This window comes from Spermophilus citellus (genome assembly GCF_964194105.1).
Source record: "Spermophilus citellus genome assembly, chromosome: 2".
NCBI lineage: Eukaryota > Metazoa > Chordata > Mammalia > Rodentia > Sciuridae > Spermophilus > Spermophilus citellus.
Window position 1 is genome coordinate 173,919,696 of NC_138183.1, and position 19,123 is coordinate 173,938,818.

Sequence of the window (19,123 nt, forward strand, 5' to 3'; positions counted from 1 at the left end):
GGCTGTGGAGAAGGTGGTGGGGAAGGAATGGACTGAGAACCATTATTGCTACACGGAGATATTGCCCTCCTGGAATTTCTCATACCAATGATACAAGGTCACTGGTAATGGACAAGCAGTCAGACTTTCCTGGGAGTCACCTTCTCTTTGGCAAGGAGGAAGGAAACCCTCTGCCGCTCTGAAGCCATGCCAGGGAAGGTTGCCTGAGAGCCAGGTGACAATGCAGGGAGTGACTGAGGCCCTGGGGGAATCTGGCTCTGTACATCACAGCCACCAAGTCTATCCAGAGCAGGCCTCTCAACACCATTTACTGATGGGAGGTTGCAGTGGTGAGATATGCCAAAATACAGAGTGACAGAAACAAAGCAGTGGAGAACTCAGGGCAGAAAGCTACACGCTTTCAGGACTAGGGCTTAATCATGCTTCCATTTATGGCAGCAGTACGAAGTCTTTTCAGAGTGCCCTTCACTATGGTTATTTAAATCTTTTTAACGGGTTAATCTCAAATGCTATAAAAGGTTTATGTAACTCTGGTTACCACAGAGTTTTCTCCACTCCTTGATTACCACTGACAGAACTAATTGTCCTCCTAGATCAACAGCAAGTCTCAGGTCCCTAAACGATGTCCATCAATTGTCCTGAAGTCCATCTTACAGCAGAAGCCCCAGCAGGAGGCAGGCAGCGCTTCCTCCATGCAACCCCTATGATGGGCACCTCTGCAGACATCTAAAGCCTCACCTCATCACTCTGGCTCTCCTGTAAAGCAAAGGCGGCACTCTCTGAACATACTCTCCAGCACTCAATGAGGAACAGCACAGGGAGTTTGTTATAGCAGAGTTACCAGGCACAGGCAGGTTTCCCCAACTCTCATTTCTTCTCTGTCGTCTACCCAAGGAACTCAGTCAATGTTTTTCCTCTCGGTACCTGCACTCATCCCATTCTGCTATCTTCATCCTCGGTGGAGAAGGACATAACCCCTACCCACAACTTCGTTGTCAATCCAAACAGAACAATTTTAATTCCTCGTTGTTGCAAGAGAAGCCATTGCCAATTCTCTCTCTCTCTCTCTCTCTCTCTCTCTCACACACACACACACACACACACACACACACACACACACACTTTATAAAACCCTTATTCTCCTTGACCTAACTTCTGACTCCCTCCTTAGGGGGAATGACAAATTGTCTTTTGACCTGCTCTTCTATTTTTATTCTCCTAAGGGTACTTACCTAAACTCTTCCTTATTGTGTCCCAGACTTTTCCAAAGGCCATGCAAAACCCATATTCCCTGGTGGTCTCTAAAATGACAAATAAGATAAAGGGATAATTGAGCCCTTAGTATGTGGTAGGCACTGTTAAAAATGATTTACATGGATTAGCTAATATTGTCCTTATGTAGCCCCTGATGTGAGTGTATTATTCATATTTTAGAGATAAGAACACTGAGACTCAGATATTGAATGGATTTGCTCAATTTCCAATAACCATATAAACTTTGATAAAGCTAGGATTTTTAACTTGGTCTGATGGCAAATCTAATTCTTTTCAGGCCCAAAATGCTCTATTCTTAGAGATCACTGCACAATCTACACATGAATCTGCATAATATTTTTCTTTATTCTAATACACAAGGAACACTAATCTAGAAAGATGATAAAATACATTACTTATATAACATAAGTATTATTCTTTATGGATTTGAGCTACTACCTAGTCACATGGAATCTTCACCAACTTACCAAAACACAGGACACTGATTTATTTTATTGGTTACATCCTTCTCATAGGACCAGGAAAAACAACGTAGTAAATATTCTTGGTGATTTGATAGTATACATGTGTAACTCAGTGGAGTTCTTTTAAATCTAGTGGAATGGCCTGCATTTGGGTATCTCCTTCAAAGTGAAGGATGTATGGATGAGCCCTGAGACTTCAAAATACTAAGAAAGAGATACAAAACTTTAGGTGTCTTTTAGAAATTTGGAGGCAACATATACAATATACCTGGTGAACAAAAAGCTGTTTCACATTGGGCCCAGAACAATAAAAACTTCCCACCAGATCAGGATTGTAGCAAAAGCAGCTTTGACACATGTCCCTTAAAATTCTGCTGATTCAGTTGTGTTCACAGCACCTGTGGGTGCTCTGTGGCAATGATCCTTTACTGAACACTGGAATCATCTGAGTCCCTTGTGCATTGGAACTTAAAATATATACATTGTTGATGCCTAGGTTCCCTTTCTAGAGATTATATTACTTGGTTTAGAACCATCAACTTATGGATTCTAGTGGTTGCCAAATTCATGTGAGAACAAAACCATCCAGAGAACTAGTTAAATTGGAGTGCTGAGTCCTACCCTAGCTCCTCATTCAATAGGTCTGGAAGGTGCGACCCCAGACTGGCTTTTCTAACAAGTTCCAGATGATACTGAGACTCTGAGAAAGGGAACCACACTTCAAGAATCACTGATGAAGGCTGTCAAATTTCCATAGGAGAATCACAATGAAATATTTTACATTTTTTTTAATTGGGTGTGTGTGTGGGGGGGTACCAGGGATTGAACTCATGGGCACTTGACCACTAAGCCACATCCCCAGCCCTATTTTGTATTTCATTTAGAGACAGGTTCTCACTGAGTTGCTTAGTGCCTTGCTTTTGCTGAGGTTGGCTTTGAACTCATGATCCTCCAGCGCCTCTGGCATTACAGGCATGCACCACTGCACTGGAGTCTTCTATATTATTTGCTACTCAAATAATGATCTATGATCAGCAGTATTGATAATACCTGGGGTTTTTTTGAACACATAGAACCTCAGATCCCAGCCCAAATTTCGTAATTGAAATCTGCAGTGTGATACATCCCCACGTGATTGAAATGCACATTTAAGTTTGAGAACCACTGGTCTGGGGATCTGAAGCAAATCTATGCTGTATTCAGCAAACAATAATTCTCCATTTGAGCAAATGACAACTCTCCATTGGAAGTTCTTGACTAGGTACTGTGCCCTATCAGAGATATTCCTGCTCCAACAGGTCCAAAATTGTTCCCAGATTTCAAAGTTTCTAGTATATAAGGAGCTACTGATTTTCATGCTATATTTTTGTCATATGTGCAAGCAGTTTGTCTAACATTTTCCTTCCACATCAAACTTTAGCTATGACTGTATCTGATCTTTCCCCTCAAATTGGCCCCACCTCCAGTATTTCTCCACCCAGTTATCTAGAAATGAACTGCCCCTTCCTTTCTCACCTACTGCACAGGAAAAGCTACCACAATGTCATGGCCATAACTGATTTTCCCTTTCTTAGGCCTACCATGTGTGAGCCTTTGGATTTGATGAAAATTTATTTTTTATAAAAATATTTTTAAGTTTTTTCATGACTAGAAAAAATGCCATTATTGTAAAAATCAGAAGGGGGGAGATGCTGAGGGCCATTGCCAAGTAGGAATGACGCATCGAAATTTCCTTGCCAGCGTACCCCATGTTAAGTGGACTTGCCTTGGAAATTCGCTGTGACATTGCGTGTGTGTTTGAGAAAGGTGATCCTGCTCAAGGACGAGGGTGGATCCAGGTTTAGGGTGTATCCTGCAGGTTTTAGGAAGTATCCCGGTTTAGGATAATTTGGGTTTAGGGCGTTCCCAGTTTAGGACAATCTGGATTTAAGGCAGTTCCAGGTTTAAGGTTATTGCTGCTGGGAATAGGGCGTATCCTGCTGCCTGAGTTCCCGTTGAGTTCTCGTGGAATTGAGAAAGTATTTGGGACGTGAATTGTGCGGCAGACCTTGGATTTCCCCAGAACGTGTGTGTAGAGGCCGGTGTGAGTTCGGGAATAAAGAATTGCTGTTTGAATCTACAAAGCTGTGAGTGGCTCGTGATTTTGTGCCCAGCCAAGACTGCGGCATTTGGTGGTCCGTACGCGGAACGTCTGAAGCTTGGGGGTAAGTGAATTTGCTCGCTCCTGAAGGAGAGCAAAAAAATGGGTGACCATTTCAAAAAACAATGTGTTCTTGTTTTGATTTTTTTTGTTTCAAGTTGCCTGTTCCTAGAACTTTCTCAGGCAAACTGGGGAAAATGGTTGACTCAAGGTTTGAAGTTGTTCGCCTCCGAGGAAGAGAAATTGTTAGAGAAAGGAGGCACCCCAGTGAGACCAAGAACAGCTAGGACATATGTTGATACAATACAAAAATGTAGCCTATGGCTTTTTAGAGACGAGTTATTAAGTATATCAATGGGACCATCATGGTATCCTGTAGAAGGATTTTTCTTCAACAAGAAAGAGATGGCTAGTTCTGTTTACTATACTTGTCTAAGATCTTGGTTTTTACAGACATCTGATTAATTTACAAAGCTAAAGTGTTAAAATATCAACCACAAATATGAAATCAAGTACTCTTTACTTATTAAGTTCCATAAGGTAATATATTTAAACATTATGTGTGTTTTCATAAATTGGTAAATAGAAAAAAGTTTAATATTGCTCTGGTCTGTGTCTTTGCTGAAACAAGGTTACTAAGTGTTAAGATTCTATCATGTGTAATTTATATACAAAGAGTATAAGAAGTTTCAGTTGGGTTTCAATTACAATATTATAGTACCATAAAAAACATGAAATTATTTCATCTTATTAAAGTGGAGTAATTTTTCTAAATTCAAAAATTTTATAAGAGTTGTTTCAGAATGTGAATTTATAAAAAGGGTTAATAGCTAGAAAAAAGGTATAAAAAGATTCAAGATGTGGAAATATATTTTAATATAAAAGGTTAAAGGAAAAAGAAATGTTTCTAGATGAGATAATCTCTGTGTGGTAAAGTAAAAAGTTGTAAAATGCCATTTAAAAAGACTTTGAGGAAACTAGACTTACTTTATAAGCTGGAGAAAGGAAGGAAGTAGAAAAAGGTATTTGTACATGGCAGATTGAGACAAAGCTTCTTAATGGAGTTTTAAAAAAAGCCTTTGGTTGAAGGGCAGCCATGTAAACTAACATTAAGCGATTTAAACAGAATCTAAGCCTCGTTTAAAAGAGTGAAGCTGTAGGTGGTGAAAACGTACATTTAAAAGTACAGTATAGATGATAACTGGAAGGATTTAAAAGGTTAAATTGAAGGTGGTCGAGATACCTTCATGGCGGAAAAAAGATTGCTTTACTCATCAAACTATTAAAATGTACTTATTAAACCAAAAAGAGGGAGATGAGATAATCTTTGTGTGGTAAAGTAAAAAGTTGTAAAATGTCTAAATACATTGCAAAAGGCTTTAAAAGGTTAAATTGAAGGTGGTTAAGATGCCTTCATGATGGAGGAAAAAAAAAACATGAAAATAGGAAGATAATAAGATAAAAGATATTTAGAAATTGATGGCCTCCACACAGTTGAAGCCATGGTTGAAGCCAGCATGGTAGCCATAGAGAAACGTCAACATGAACTCTCCAGCCTCTTGAGTCACCAGGTTGAAGGGAATGCCATTCTCATGGAGGACTGTGGGCGAGATGAGGACCACCTTGTGCCTCAGGAAGGCCTCACAGCCCTGGGAACTGACCGGGAAAAGCTCCCTGGCCAGGCGCTCCAGGCGCTGCCCATGTTCAGGGGGCACCGCGTACCACGTTTTTGGCTCCCCAAAGTGCAAGTAGTTGATGCTGTAAAGGTCCATGTCCTCCGTGTGCCACGCAAAAGTGGTCTTCCACATGCCAAAGTACAGATAGGGCGTGTTGACACCCTCAATGACAACTCCGCATTCCTGTTCCAACAGGTCCTGAATGGTTCCCAGGTGCCCCAGGTTCCACTCTTTAGTGTTCTCATCAAATAAGGAGCCACTGATGTCAGCACCATAAATTGGTGAGTCATAGAGGCGGCTCTTCCAGTACTTTCTCTCCAGATCTTCAAAATTCAGGTGTGGGGGAATTCTATACTTTTCACTGTCTGCCAGGAAGTGATACTCTGCCACCATCATGACTTTTTTTTTTTTTTTGTGGTATTGAGTGAACATATCTGCCTTGCCAAAGACCACCTGGATCCAGATGGGTATATTCCAGCACACAGAGAAAGTTTCCTGTTGGCAGCTGCATCCACAGAAAGCCTAGGTTAGGAACACCCTGGCTTTACACCTGAGTTCTATTCTAATATAATCAGCACCCACTTAATGTAATCACAGAGCTAGGTTCCTAATTTTACATCTCATTTAATCCATACCCATCTACTCTCCCCCTTTTTAATCCAGTCTAATCAAATCAAGAGGTTGAAAATCAAGGATCAGAAAAGGCAAACAAAGATTACCAAAAAAAGAAAACAGTTGGGATAAAAATATCAATACAAAATAGATTTATAAGATCAAAGAGAGACATGTTATTGCTATTGGGGAAAAAAAAAAAAACCTCACTAGGAATACATTGCAGCAAATAACTTCATGCTCCTAACCACACAGAGCTGAGATACAGAAACACAAGACTGAGCATTATAAGGTAAAACCAACACATCATGCAAAGGGCTTTTTTAAAAGACCAATATAACATAGAAGAACATTAACAATGCTATAAAAGTTTGAGCAACAGACTTAACTTTGATCAACTAAACTGCAACAACCACAAAGCGAATGGAAAATGCTTTTCAATGCATAGAAACCATTTACAAAAACTTACCCAAACTACAAAATAAATATTAATTAAATTCCACAGAATTAATGTATTGGACATGATCTTGATCGCAATAAAGTAAAATTTAAAGTCAACAATAAAAACAAAGAGCAAAACCATATTTATTTGAAAATTAATATCTAGGTTTCTAAAACCTATTGATTTTTAGGTTCAATACAAACAGCTAGCAAAAGCAAAGTAAAACCATACAAAACAGGACATTGCTAAGAAAATGAGATATTGGGGCTGGGGCTGTAGTTCAGTGGCAGAGCACTTGCCTAGCATGTGTGAGGTACTAGGTTCAACACTTAGTACCACATAAAAATGAAACAAATAAAATAAAGATATTCTATCCATCTATAAGTATTAAAAATGCTTAAAAAGAGAAAATGAGATATAAAAATGGCAGAATGACAAACAAAAGGAAAAGTTTGTTAAAAAATAGAAATAATTAATAAATCTGAAATGTGATTATTTTAAATAAAAATAAAATAAAGTACTAGTAACATTAATCAAAAAAGTTTCCAGCCAGCTATGGTGGTGCATACCCATAATTTAACCTACTGGGGAGGCTGAGACAAGAAAATCACAAGTTCGAGGTCAGACTCAAGGTCAGCCTGGGCAACTTGGCAAAACCCTGTCACAAAATGAAAAATAAATAAATGAAAAGAGCTGATGTATAGTTCAGTGGTAAAGCACTTGCTTACATGTATGAGGATCTAGGTTTTTTTTTTTTAATTTCCTTTGTAGTTGTACACAGACAGAATGCCTTCATTTGTTTATTTTATGTGGTGCTAAAGATCAAACCAGTGCTTCACACATGCTAAGTAAGTTTTCTGCCACTGAGCTACAGTCCCAGCCTGAGGCTCTAGGTTTGATCCCTAGTACCCTCTCCTTAAATAAAAGGAAAACATTTATAAAAAAGTTACAAAAAAGTGGCAGGAAATACATGGAATGAACCTCCATTGTCTTATAATGCTGAAAATAAGGATGTGCTAAATACAAACAAAAACATTGGGGTCTGTGAAAGGGGTGTATAAAATCATTCCTAATGGTCAACTCTCAAAGAAACTGAGCAAGCAATGAAATAAAAATAGTATTGTAGTATGATCCAAAGTATAAAACAAGTTCACACTGATTTAAATAATGGTTGAATAAATTTAAAAATTGGAGAGAAAATACAATTTTTTCCTGTAGAAGAATTTTAATAAATTATATAAACAAAAATTTGGCCCATTTTTAAAACGTTATAGAACGTTACATACAAAGAATCGTAGTTATATATTTAAATATGCTTTATGTATACTTTTTTGACACTGATATTGCTCCATGTAGCTGTACTTTATTCCAGTTTCTTTCTATAAGGTATTCAATTGTATGACTATTTCTGCTATTGATGAGCATTTGAATTCTTTCAACTTTTCGCCTCTTACAATTACCCTGATCATTTTTGGACTTCGTACACTGTGTACAGGTGTTCATGTGGACTCATATTAATGAATGGATCTCTTGGTCATAGAACATGAATGCAAACTATCATTCAAACTGCTTTTCAACAGTTTTTTACCATATTACACACCCACTAGCTCTGTATGAGGGTGCTCATTGCTTTTCACCTCTGAAAATCATAGGTAAATATCAGGAATCTGGGTTCTCTTTTTTGGTACAGTTATCTCTTAGTATCTGGGGTGGGGGAACTGGTTCCAAGAACTCCCTGAAGATATAGACATCCATGAATGCCCAAGTCCTTATATAAAATGGTGTAGTATTTGCATATAACTTACATGTGTCTTCTGATATACTTTAAATCATGTCTAGATTATTTATAATACCTAATACAATGTAAATCCAATGGAGGCAGTTGTTATACTCTATTGTTTAGGGAGTGTCAAGAGTACATGTTCAGTACAGATTTCATTTTTTAAAAATAATTTTATTCCATGACTGCTTGAATCCGTAGATGCAGTGGAACCCATGAATACAGAGAGTCAACTGTAATAGCTCTTTATGTACTTGATAATACAGCTTTTTATTGGATATGAGTATTACAATATCTATTCACACTCCTTGGTTTGTCTTTACTCTCCTGTTCATGCCTTTTGGTGACCGGAAGTACCTCAACAGTCATAATCAAAATATTACTAAAAATAGCTAAAATAACTGGTGTGGTGGTTGCACACCTGTAATCCCAGCAACTAGGGAGGCTGAGGCTGGAAAATTGCAAGATTGAGGCCAGCCTTGATGGAACTCAGTGGTAGAGCATCCCTCAGTTCAATCCTCCCTAGTATCAAATCACACCCACTAGCTTTGTATGAGGGTGCTCATTGCTCTTCACCTCTGCAAATCCTAGGTAAAAATCCTAGGGTTCAGCTGTCAGGCAAAGGCATAGTGGTATCCCAATAAGGTCTGTTTCCCTGAGAACTAATGAGAGTACATTTAAAAAGAACATATGTTTTATGTGGTGACTTTCAAATGCCAGACACTGTTTAATTTACTCTTCAAAAAATCATTGACTTAATCCTCACAATAACTTACAATGAAAATCTTATGAACTCTATTTTCAGGTGAGGAAATAGAGTCATGGAGACATTAAGTGACATGATATTCAAATAAGATATCATATATTCAAAAAAGAATCTCAAAGTTGATTTCTCTTAAAAAAAAAAAGTGACTTTTTCTTGCTGGGGATGTGGCTCAATTGGTAGCGTGCTCGCCTGGCATGCACGGGGCTCTGGGTTCCATCCTTCAGCACCACATAAAAATTTAAGAAGAAAAATGAAGATCTTGTGTCCACCGAAAACTAAAAAATAAATATTAAAAAAAATCCTCTCTCTCTCTTTTAAAAAAAGTGACTTTTCACTTATCAAACTGTGACATTTGAGTTTAAGTGGACAAATACATGTATGTACAAAATAGACAGGCCAGGGTCTTAGTCTGTTTTGTGTTGCTGTTACCAATGCCTTGTCTTTAGTGCAAATTTAATAAGGAAGATACAAGTTTAAGAAAAAGGAAAAAGGTTTATTGTTTTGCTAGCAAAGGGAAGGCAGAGGGGACTCCTGTCCCAGAGACTGTGATTCTGCCCATAAGGGGTCCAAGAAGGTTCTTCAAGAAGCTACTCAAGCTCTACATTCTAGGGGTGCCCTGACAGGGGATCCCAGGTTTGCCCTGATGGGTACTGAAATTTATTTGCTAATTTTGAAGATAGTCACTTTATAGATCTTCTGGTTCCCTCTCCTTCCTGTTGTGAGCCAGTGCTCAAAGACAGATAATTTGGCCTGGGATGGGAAAGGATAATCTAGTTTTCTGCTCCCAGGAAAGGGAGGGTGAGATGGAGAAGAGGAAAAGAAAAACATGTGCATTTTAAAATAAGCCTCCCTGGCAGAGCAGCAAGGGCTATATTCAAAGCATGAAATGGACCACTATTACAATGGTACAATAAAATTCCTGAGGCTTGATAATTTTTGAAGAAGTTTGTTCAGCTCACAGTTCTAAAGGTTCAAAACTATGGGGCTTGGCCTGGCCTGCAATCCCAGTGGCTTGGCAGGCTGAATCAGGAGGATCACAAGTTCAAATCCAGTCTCAGCAATTTAGCAAGGCCCTAAGCAATTTAGCAAGACCTTGTCTCTAAACAAAATATGAAAAAGAGCTGGGTATGTGCTTAGTGGTTAAGCACACCTGGGTTCAATCCCTGGTATCAGAGAAAGAGAGAACATGAAGGAGAAAATGAATTAGTGTTCTAAAATGAAGTCAGGAATAGTGCCACAAGCCTGTAATCCAGCTTCTCAGGAGACTGAAGGCAGGAGGATCATGATTTCTAGCCAGGACTGGACAACTTAGTGAGTTCCTGTCTCAAAAATAAAAATTAAATGGTCTGGAAGGTATAGCTCAGTGGCAAAGAATCCCTGGGTTCCAACCTTAGTACTGCAAAAAATAATTATAGCATTAAAAAATGACAACAGATTGATTTTTTTAAAAATAGTCAACTCAAAAAAGTAAGCAAAGTCCTAGAACAGACCATCCAAAACAGAAGAAATCCAAAGGGCCAAAATATATGTGGAGATGTTTAAGATCACTAATAACTGGAGAAATGCATGAGACAGTACTTTTTACTGACTTAGGAAAAATTAATAGGTGTGATGATACAGAGTACTAATGGAGATAGAAATTGAAAACCAATCTAGCTGTCCCCAGAAAAGTTGAAAATAAACATAAATACAACTCATCAACCTTATTTCTGAGTATGAAGACATTCAGTGAAGTACTGTATGAGGTAGCTAAGCTGTGCAAGTAGCTGGGCATGGTGATGCACACTTGTAATCCTGGTGGTTTGGAAGGCCCCAAGCAGAAGGATTACAAGTTCAGAGTGTCCTCAGTAACTTAGTGAGACCCTAAGCAACTTAGAGAGACCCTCTCTCAAAAGAAAAAATACAAAGGGCTGAGGATATGGCTCTATGATTCAGGGCCACTGGTTTCAATCCATAGAACAACAAAAAAATGATGCGAAAGTAATCCATTTGTCCAACAGCAGAGGAAGGGATAGAATAAGAATTGCCCATTGAATTTTTTTTTCCCATTGAATCTTGAAGTTGCCAGGATCTATGTGTGTGTAGCAATAGGCTTAGATTTTGTACATTGATTGTTCTAAAAAGATGATGCAGTGGGGAAGAAGTTGGTGAAACATAAATGACATACTACTTTTGTGTGCAGACTTATGTTTACAACCGTGAAGATACTCAGAACTCATTATTTCTTAGAAGTGAAGAAAAGCCTAAAAGTAGAGAGAACAAAGAGAGTTCTACACTTATCTGTATATAAGGTTTTCTTAATCAATGTCTCTTGATTTTACAAAATAGAATATAAGAAAAACTTATTGAACATGGGCAAACAGGTAGTGTTGTAGTCAGCTTTTTCACTGCTGTGACTAAATGATCTGAACAGAACAACTCTAGAAAAGGAAGAGTTTATTTGAGGGCTCACGGTTTCAGAGGTCTGAGTCCATAGAAGGCGGGCTCCATTCCTCAGGGCTCAAGGTAAGGCTGAACATCATAGTGGAATAGTGTGGCAGAGGGAAGCAGCTCACATCATGGTGATCTAGAAGCAGAGAGAGACTCCACTCTCCAGATTCAGATGTATATTGCAAAGCCACTTCATTCTCCTACAAGCACACCCCACCTGCTCTGGATACAGTCAGAAACTTGGTGACCTCTGACAGCACAAGTGGGGAGCCCTACACTGTCCAGCCCACACCTTGCAATGGGATCCCACATGCTTGAGTGTGTGAAGCTTGGGAAGAGCTTCTTGGCACTGTACAGCCTTCTGTCTACCACACCCAGAAAAGCCACATGGAATCTAGAGAGACTACCAGTAAGAGTAAGACATGGAGCATACCTATACCCAGGCTGTACTAATGAAGGGAAGAAGAAATGTGTTCCTCCAAAGCCTCAGACCCTCACAATGAGGAAATATGGAAAGAAACTAGAATTATAAACCTGTCACCTAGGATAAAACAGAAGGGACCCAAGAGTTCCCTGAAATGTTTATAGATTTTCACGTGTGTAGAGTTGTGAAAGGGGAAGTTATGTAGCTTTCAGCAGACTCTCAATGCCCATCAGGAATGCCACAGTTCATTTTAAATCTAAAATAATAACCTTAGGTATAATTTTTTAAATTAAAAAATAATTATATAAAAAGTAATATACTGTAGTTATTTAGTAAGAAATATGGTCAATACATGCATGATTTTAATAAAGAATAGGGAACTGAATCTAAAGGGTGATAAAAATGGCTTTAAATAAGGACTTTAAAAGATTTTTGTACATGAGTGCTCATGCAGCACTATTCACAACAGCCAAAAGGTGGAAAAAAATGAATTCCATCAATGGATGAATAGATCACAAAATGTTGTGTACACACAGACTGGGACAGAGTCTAGTGTTGAAGAAGAAGAAAGTTCTGATACATGTTACAATGTGAATGAGCACATTATACTAAATGAAACAAACCAGATACAAAACAACACATACTGTATCATTCCACTTGTTGTAGGTGCCATAATAGTCAAATTAATACAGAAATGAAGTAGAATAATGGATTCTGGCAGCTGGAGCAGAGTGTAATATGAAGTACTGCCTAATGGGTATAGTACCACTTTGTGGTGAGGAAAGGTTCTGCAGATGGATAGTGGTTGTGATGGTTGTATAATTAGAATGTCTTTTATAGTCACTAAAATTATTAATACAATAAATTATATGTTACATATACTTAACCACAACAAAAATATTTGAAATTTAATGAAAGAAAATGTTGCATGGACGTTCATAACTGCTTTACTTTCATTGAAAAGTGTGTTTAAAGAGTTCTTTAGTGTGAATATGTAACAGATGTGATTCTGCAATCTGTATTTGGGGTGAAAATGGGAGTTCAAAACACAATTTGAGTCAAATGTATGAAAGATGATATATCATGAACTATGTAATGCTTTAAATAATCAATAAAAAAAAGAATACAACCATTAATAAGTGTTGGTGAGGATGTGGAGAAAAAGGTACACACATACATCGTTGGTGGAACTGCAAATTGGTGCAATCTCTATGGAAAGCAGTATGGAGATACATCAGAAAACTTAGACTGGAACCACCATTTGACTCAGCTATCCCACTTCTCAGGTTGTACACAAAGGACCTAAAATCAGCATGCAACAGTGATGCAATCACTTCAATGTTTATAGGAGCTCAATTCACTATTCTAAATCATGGAACCAACCTAGATGCCCTTCAATAGATGAATGGATAAAGAAAGTATGGTATGTATACATAATGGAATATTACTCAGCCTTAAGAAGAATGAAATTATGGCATTTGCAGCTAAATGGATGGAACTAGAGAATAACATGCTAAAGTGAAATAAGCCAATCCCCCAAAACCAAAAGCTGAATGTTTTCTCTGATAAGTGGACATTGATCCATAGTGGGGCAGGGACATAGGGAAGAATCAGGGAACTTTGATTTGTATAGAGGGGAATAAGGGGAGGGGTTGGGTTGTGAGGATGGGAAGGACTGTAGAAAGAGACAGACATTATTACCCTATATACATGTACAGTTACACTACTGGGATGGCTCTGAACCATGTACAGTCAGAAAAATGAGAAGCTGTGCTCCATTTGTGTACTATATGTCAAAATGCATTCTCTGTAAAATTAATTAATTTTTTAAAAAGATTGATGGTCAAGTATTGGTTTACCATGTAGAAGGGAACAATGCTCTTTTCAATAAGTCAGTATTAAAGAACTACAATTTCTTCTAAAAAAAAAAAGAGTTCTTTAGTATTATGAAGAACCTTCTAGACAGTGGATATGATCAAAGCATGATATATTCATGTTGAGAGAGGTCACAGTAAAACTTATTAATTTGCACAATTCATATATGTTAATAATTAAAATTTGTTTTTTTTAAAGTGCCCTTTTTCTAGGCCAGGTCTGTAGCCCAATGGTAAAATGCTTGCCTTGCATGCATGAGGCACTGGGTTCCATCCTCAGCACCACATAAAAATAAATAAAGATAGATATTTTGTGTCCATCTACACTAGAAAAAAGTACACACACACACACACACCCTTCCTCTACATAACTTTGGTCTCATTTTGTCTGATACTAAGATCCATGACTCCAGTGAGGTTTCTTTGTTTGCATTTTCCTTGGTGCAGTTTTGCCAATTATATTTTTTTCTATCTACTTGAAACACTGTTTAGCTATATCTCTTTCATACAATTTTGATATGAAGAATATATTTTAAGGGTTTCCCCCTCTTTGTTTTGTGGGTACACATTAGAAATAACAAATTTATTTCACAGCAATAATGTTACAAAACCTGCCCGGGGTAGAACAATCAGACTCAATTGGTCAAAAGGTTTAGTTTCTTCAGGAGCAGTGGTTGGTGGTAGCCAGGGAAGCAGAGCATGTTACACTTGTCAGGCTGTGAGGTGCTACTGGGTCTCACTTTGGCAGTGGCAAGATCCAGGGAAAGGCCTATTAAGGACAGACACCTTGATGGAATTTGGGGATGAAGTAAAGAAGCTCAGTCAGGTTCTCTGCATCATCCACTGTTGACCCATGATTGTGGAGGTAGAAGCATATACCATAGAGGAGGAAACAAGGACATAAGAAACAAGAGGGAGGCATGGCATCTAGACCATGGTAGGGGCCACAGGCACAGCCATGTTCAGGAGTGGTCTGAGAGTCCCTGAGAGATGCTACAACTTCCTGTGGCAGCTTATAGGGTGGGGAGATCCACTTCCTAGGCCACAGTGAGCCCTAGTTGTTATAGAGGGAGAAAGCATCAGGCATCCTCAGAAATGTCAATTCTTGAAAGTAACAGGGAACAGGTACTAGAGACAGGCCCATGCCAGAATTGCTGTATGACTGAGAACTTCTGTGGTTCCTTCCAAGTTTCCTGAGTGGATTTGCCAGGACTTCATTGCTATAATGAATATCCAAGGCAGACTACTTGGCAAACATAGGAATTTCCTTTGATTCATGATTTTGGAGAACGAAAGTCCAAACAGGATGATGCAGTCACTTATAAGGGTGTCTACTGGTTGCATCATATGGTAGGGAGAGCATGTATATATCTCTGTGTATATATGGTCTCTTTCCCTCTCCTTATAATGTCACTAGGATTCTGTGATGACAGCTGGACCCTAAGGACCTTATCTAAACTAATCACAAACTCTAAAGGTCCCAGACATAAACACTATACACAGATTAACTCTCAATTCTCTTAAAACCATTAACATAAGACTCCTTGTTTTAATCAGGTTTTTCATCACTGTGAACAAAAGACCCAGCAAGAACAACTTAGGGAACATTTATGTGGCTCAGGGTTTTATACTTTCCATGGTTGGTCAGCTCCATAGCTCTGGGCCTCAGTGAGGCAGAACAGTGCAGTGGAAGAGTGTGGCAGAGAAGAGCAGCTCAGAACAAGGTAACCAGGAAGCAGAGAGAGAAAAATCAATACTTATCAAAAGGCCCCCAGTGATCTAATTTTCTCTAGCCACACCTTATGTGCCCACAGTTTTGACCCAGTTAATCCATATCACTAGATTAATTCAATGATTAGGCCATACCTATTGTGATCTAATCATTTCTCTTATAGAAATTATTGCATATTTTAACACTTGAGCTTTTATTGGACACATCATAGGTAAATAATAACACTCATACAGGAATAATTCTTCTGAATGAGTTCAGGGGAACAATTAATATTTAAACCAAAACACTAGGACTAGGGGTCAAAAACACAGTCACATTTACAATATACTCAGTAGCCAAGATTAAGAGCATCCATTGGTGGCCAAGGCTTCTCCAAAGTCAAAGGATCAAATCCCTCTAGTGGCAAGAAGAATGTGGAGACCTCCGCTGGATCCTGAATCTTAGAGGAATAAGAGTGGTCCAAGCCTACAACCTCAGCAGGTGTCATGCAGTCCCCAGTAGCATCCTTATTAACTCTTACAAGTGGAATGATGTCAGGAGGAGTCAGTGAGACAATTTCAGGGAGATTCAGCGTGATGTTATCCAGAGATTGCAAGCATGGGCCAGGGTGCATTGGTTCGTCAGGATCCAGTGGGGGACCCAAGGGTTGAAGATCAGGGGCACAGCAACATCCAGAAGCCTTGGCAGGAAAATAGGGCCCAGCTCTCACAGATACAGAATCCTTCATCAAAGCTCTATCCTCAGGCAAGGGCTGATGCTCAGAACCTGAAGCTGTGTTCCCTGTGGCCACCATTTGGAGTCTTTTGGTCTCTGTCAAGACAGTAGGCTCAAGAGCCTCCAATTCCCAAGAACAAAGATGATTGACAGTTTTGGTTCGCACAGGGATCCTTCCAGACTTTGGGAAGCAGCCCTTAACTGTAGCCCTGGGCTGCATATAACCATTTGGGGATGACATGCTACAGGACGCAGGACATATTGGGGTGCAGCCACAGCTCCCACGGCATGTGGCTACAGGACATTTGAGGCATCTTTTTTGCTGCCTGCGGAGGTGTCTCAGGCTAGGCGCCAGTCTCCCAGGAACCTGTTTCTGTTTTGCTGATGCGGTGGGCTTGGTGTGGTCCAGAGCTGCTGGGTCTTGCGAGAGTGGGAACTGTCTCAGGCTGGGGGAAGCTTTCCTACGTGAAAGGACGTCCCTCCAGGTGGTCTTCGCCTGTCTACCAGGTGCTGTAGGCTCAGTGTGGTCCACTACGGCCCTGTCTTGTCCGCATTTCCACAGCTCATAGCGCTCGGGTTGCAGGATGCGCACAAAGGGGTCCATGGAGAAGCTGACCCTGAACTTCCCACAGCTGCACTGAGATGCCACTTTGCCATAATCAATCCACCTCAGAGTGGCGAAATTGATGGCCTCTGCACAGTTGAAGCCATGGTTGAAGCCAGCATGGTAGCCATAGGGAAATGTCACCATGAACTCACCAGCCTCCTGAGTCACGCGATTGAAGGGAATGCCATTCTCATGGAGGACTGTGGGCGAGATGAGGGCCACCTTGTGCCTCAGGAAGGCCTCACAGCACTGGGAACTGCCCGGGAAAAGCTCCCTGGCCAGGCGCTCCAGGCGCTGCCCATATTCAGGGGGCACCGCATACCAAGTTTTCGGCTCCCCAAAGTGCAAGTAGTTGATGCTGTAAAGGTCCATGTCCTCCGTGTGCCACGCAAAAGTGGTCTTCCACATGCCAAAGTACAGATAGGGCGTGTTGACACCCTCAATGACAACTCCACATTCCTGTTCCAACAGGTCCAGAATGGTTCCCAGGTGTCCCAGGTTCCACTCTTTAGTGTTCTCATCAAATAAGGAGCCACTGATGTCAGCACCATAAATTGGTGAGTCATAGAGGCGGCTCTTCCAGTACTTTCTCTCCAGATCTTCAAAATTCAGGTGAAGGGGAGTTCTGTACTTTTTGCTGTCTGCCAGGAGGTGATACTCTCCCACTGTCATGGCTTTCTTCTTTTTGTGGTATTGAGTGAACATACCTGCCTTCCCAGAGACCACCTGCTGCAGGGGAGTGGCTATTAAGATGTCACTGACATCATCATACGACTGCCTGGCTCTCCATTCCTTGGGTGGAATTACCTTGGCCAGGCCAGCTCTGTGTGCCCCTTGGGATTCCATGTAGGCAATATAATTGTTGAAATCTGAGAATTCTTCCATGGTTGGGTGGAATGTCATAATGGTGCAACTTCTTGTCTGGGTACCAGAATGAGCAGACTTCATGGTGCAATATTTTCAGCAACAGATTCTAAAACCTTAGATGAATTATAGATTCCTGAGAATGTTTGGGAATTATTTCTTCTCCTTGTCTTCTTCCTCCTTATTTTCTGTGCTTCCTTCTTTACTCCCTCCTTCCTTTCTTCTTTTAAGTATGTTTGTTTACCTATGAGGTAGTAACCCAGTCTTGAGCCTCCAATTCAATGATATATCTTTTCCAGCTTTGCTGATTCACCAAAGGTACTCTATTCTGATCAGCGGATATTTTACCCAAATAAAATATAGTATTTTCCAGTGGAGCAGGTACCACAATCCAAGAACTGGCTCAGCCTGCAGCTCAGTGAGTTTCCCTTTGTTGGGTCTGTAAGGAATGATAATTATCAAATTATACTTATATTGTGAGCAGGTACAAATATGTAACAAATGCAACCATTAGAGCATAGCATTGTGGCCCACTCCTGTAATCCCAGCAACTCGGGAGGCTGAGTAGAAGGATCACAATTTCGAGGCCCACCAATGCAACTTAGGAAGATGCCTGAACAACTTCGAGAGACCAGTCTCAAAATAAAAAATGAAAAGAGCTTGGAAATGTAGCTCAGTGATAAAGCACCCCTGGGTTCAATTTCTAGTACCCCCTCGAAATTAAATCCAACAATCATGTGGAATTATAATGTAGCTATAAAAATATTGGGGGAAAAAGCTAATCCCCAAACCCTACACTCATATTATTTTCTAAGTAGATTCTCTTACTTTCTTTTCTATAATCTTTTTTAGAATGATTTGGGTTTATGAGGCCATTAGCATAACCTTGATGCCAAAACCAGAACAAACCCCACTGGAAATCCCATAGGTCAACTTTATCTATTGGCAAACTTACAAAAATATTAAAAAAGAAATAAATGAAATCTTTAATGTAGCTGGGTATTAAAAAGAATAATACACCACAAAGGTTTTGTTGTTTTATTTGTTAGATTATTTTAAAATTAACCTTTTAAACTTTGGATACTTAAGGCTTTAGAGGGAAACCCCAATTTTTCACTATATAGCTTTGTACAAAACTTGAGTTATGTAAGATTTAAATGAAAATATACTATCAAGAAAAAATAAATAAAAAGAAGATTAAAAATACTTCATGGTTTTCAGGATGATTTAAAAATCCAGCAGTGTAATGGAAAGCAGTATGGAGATTCCTCAGAAAACGTGGAATGGAACTACCATTTGACCCAGCTATTCCACTCCTTGGTC

At 39.5% G+C, this 19,123-nt stretch overlaps 1 protein-coding gene across 1 annotated transcript; it reads right to left on the reverse strand.

The window, feature by feature from the left end:
* Positions 1–15,943: 15,943 nt before the first annotated feature.
* Positions 15,944–17,884, reverse strand: LOC308641686 (lysine-specific demethylase 4D-like; the record flags this gene model as incomplete). Its single annotated transcript, XM_081280311.1, has 1 exon — positions 15,944–17,884. The coding sequence occupies one exon, from the start codon at positions 17,882–17,884 to the stop codon at positions 15,944–15,946; it is 1,941 nt and encodes a 646-aa protein (XP_081136437.1).
* Positions 17,885–19,123: the final 1,239 nt, after the last annotated feature.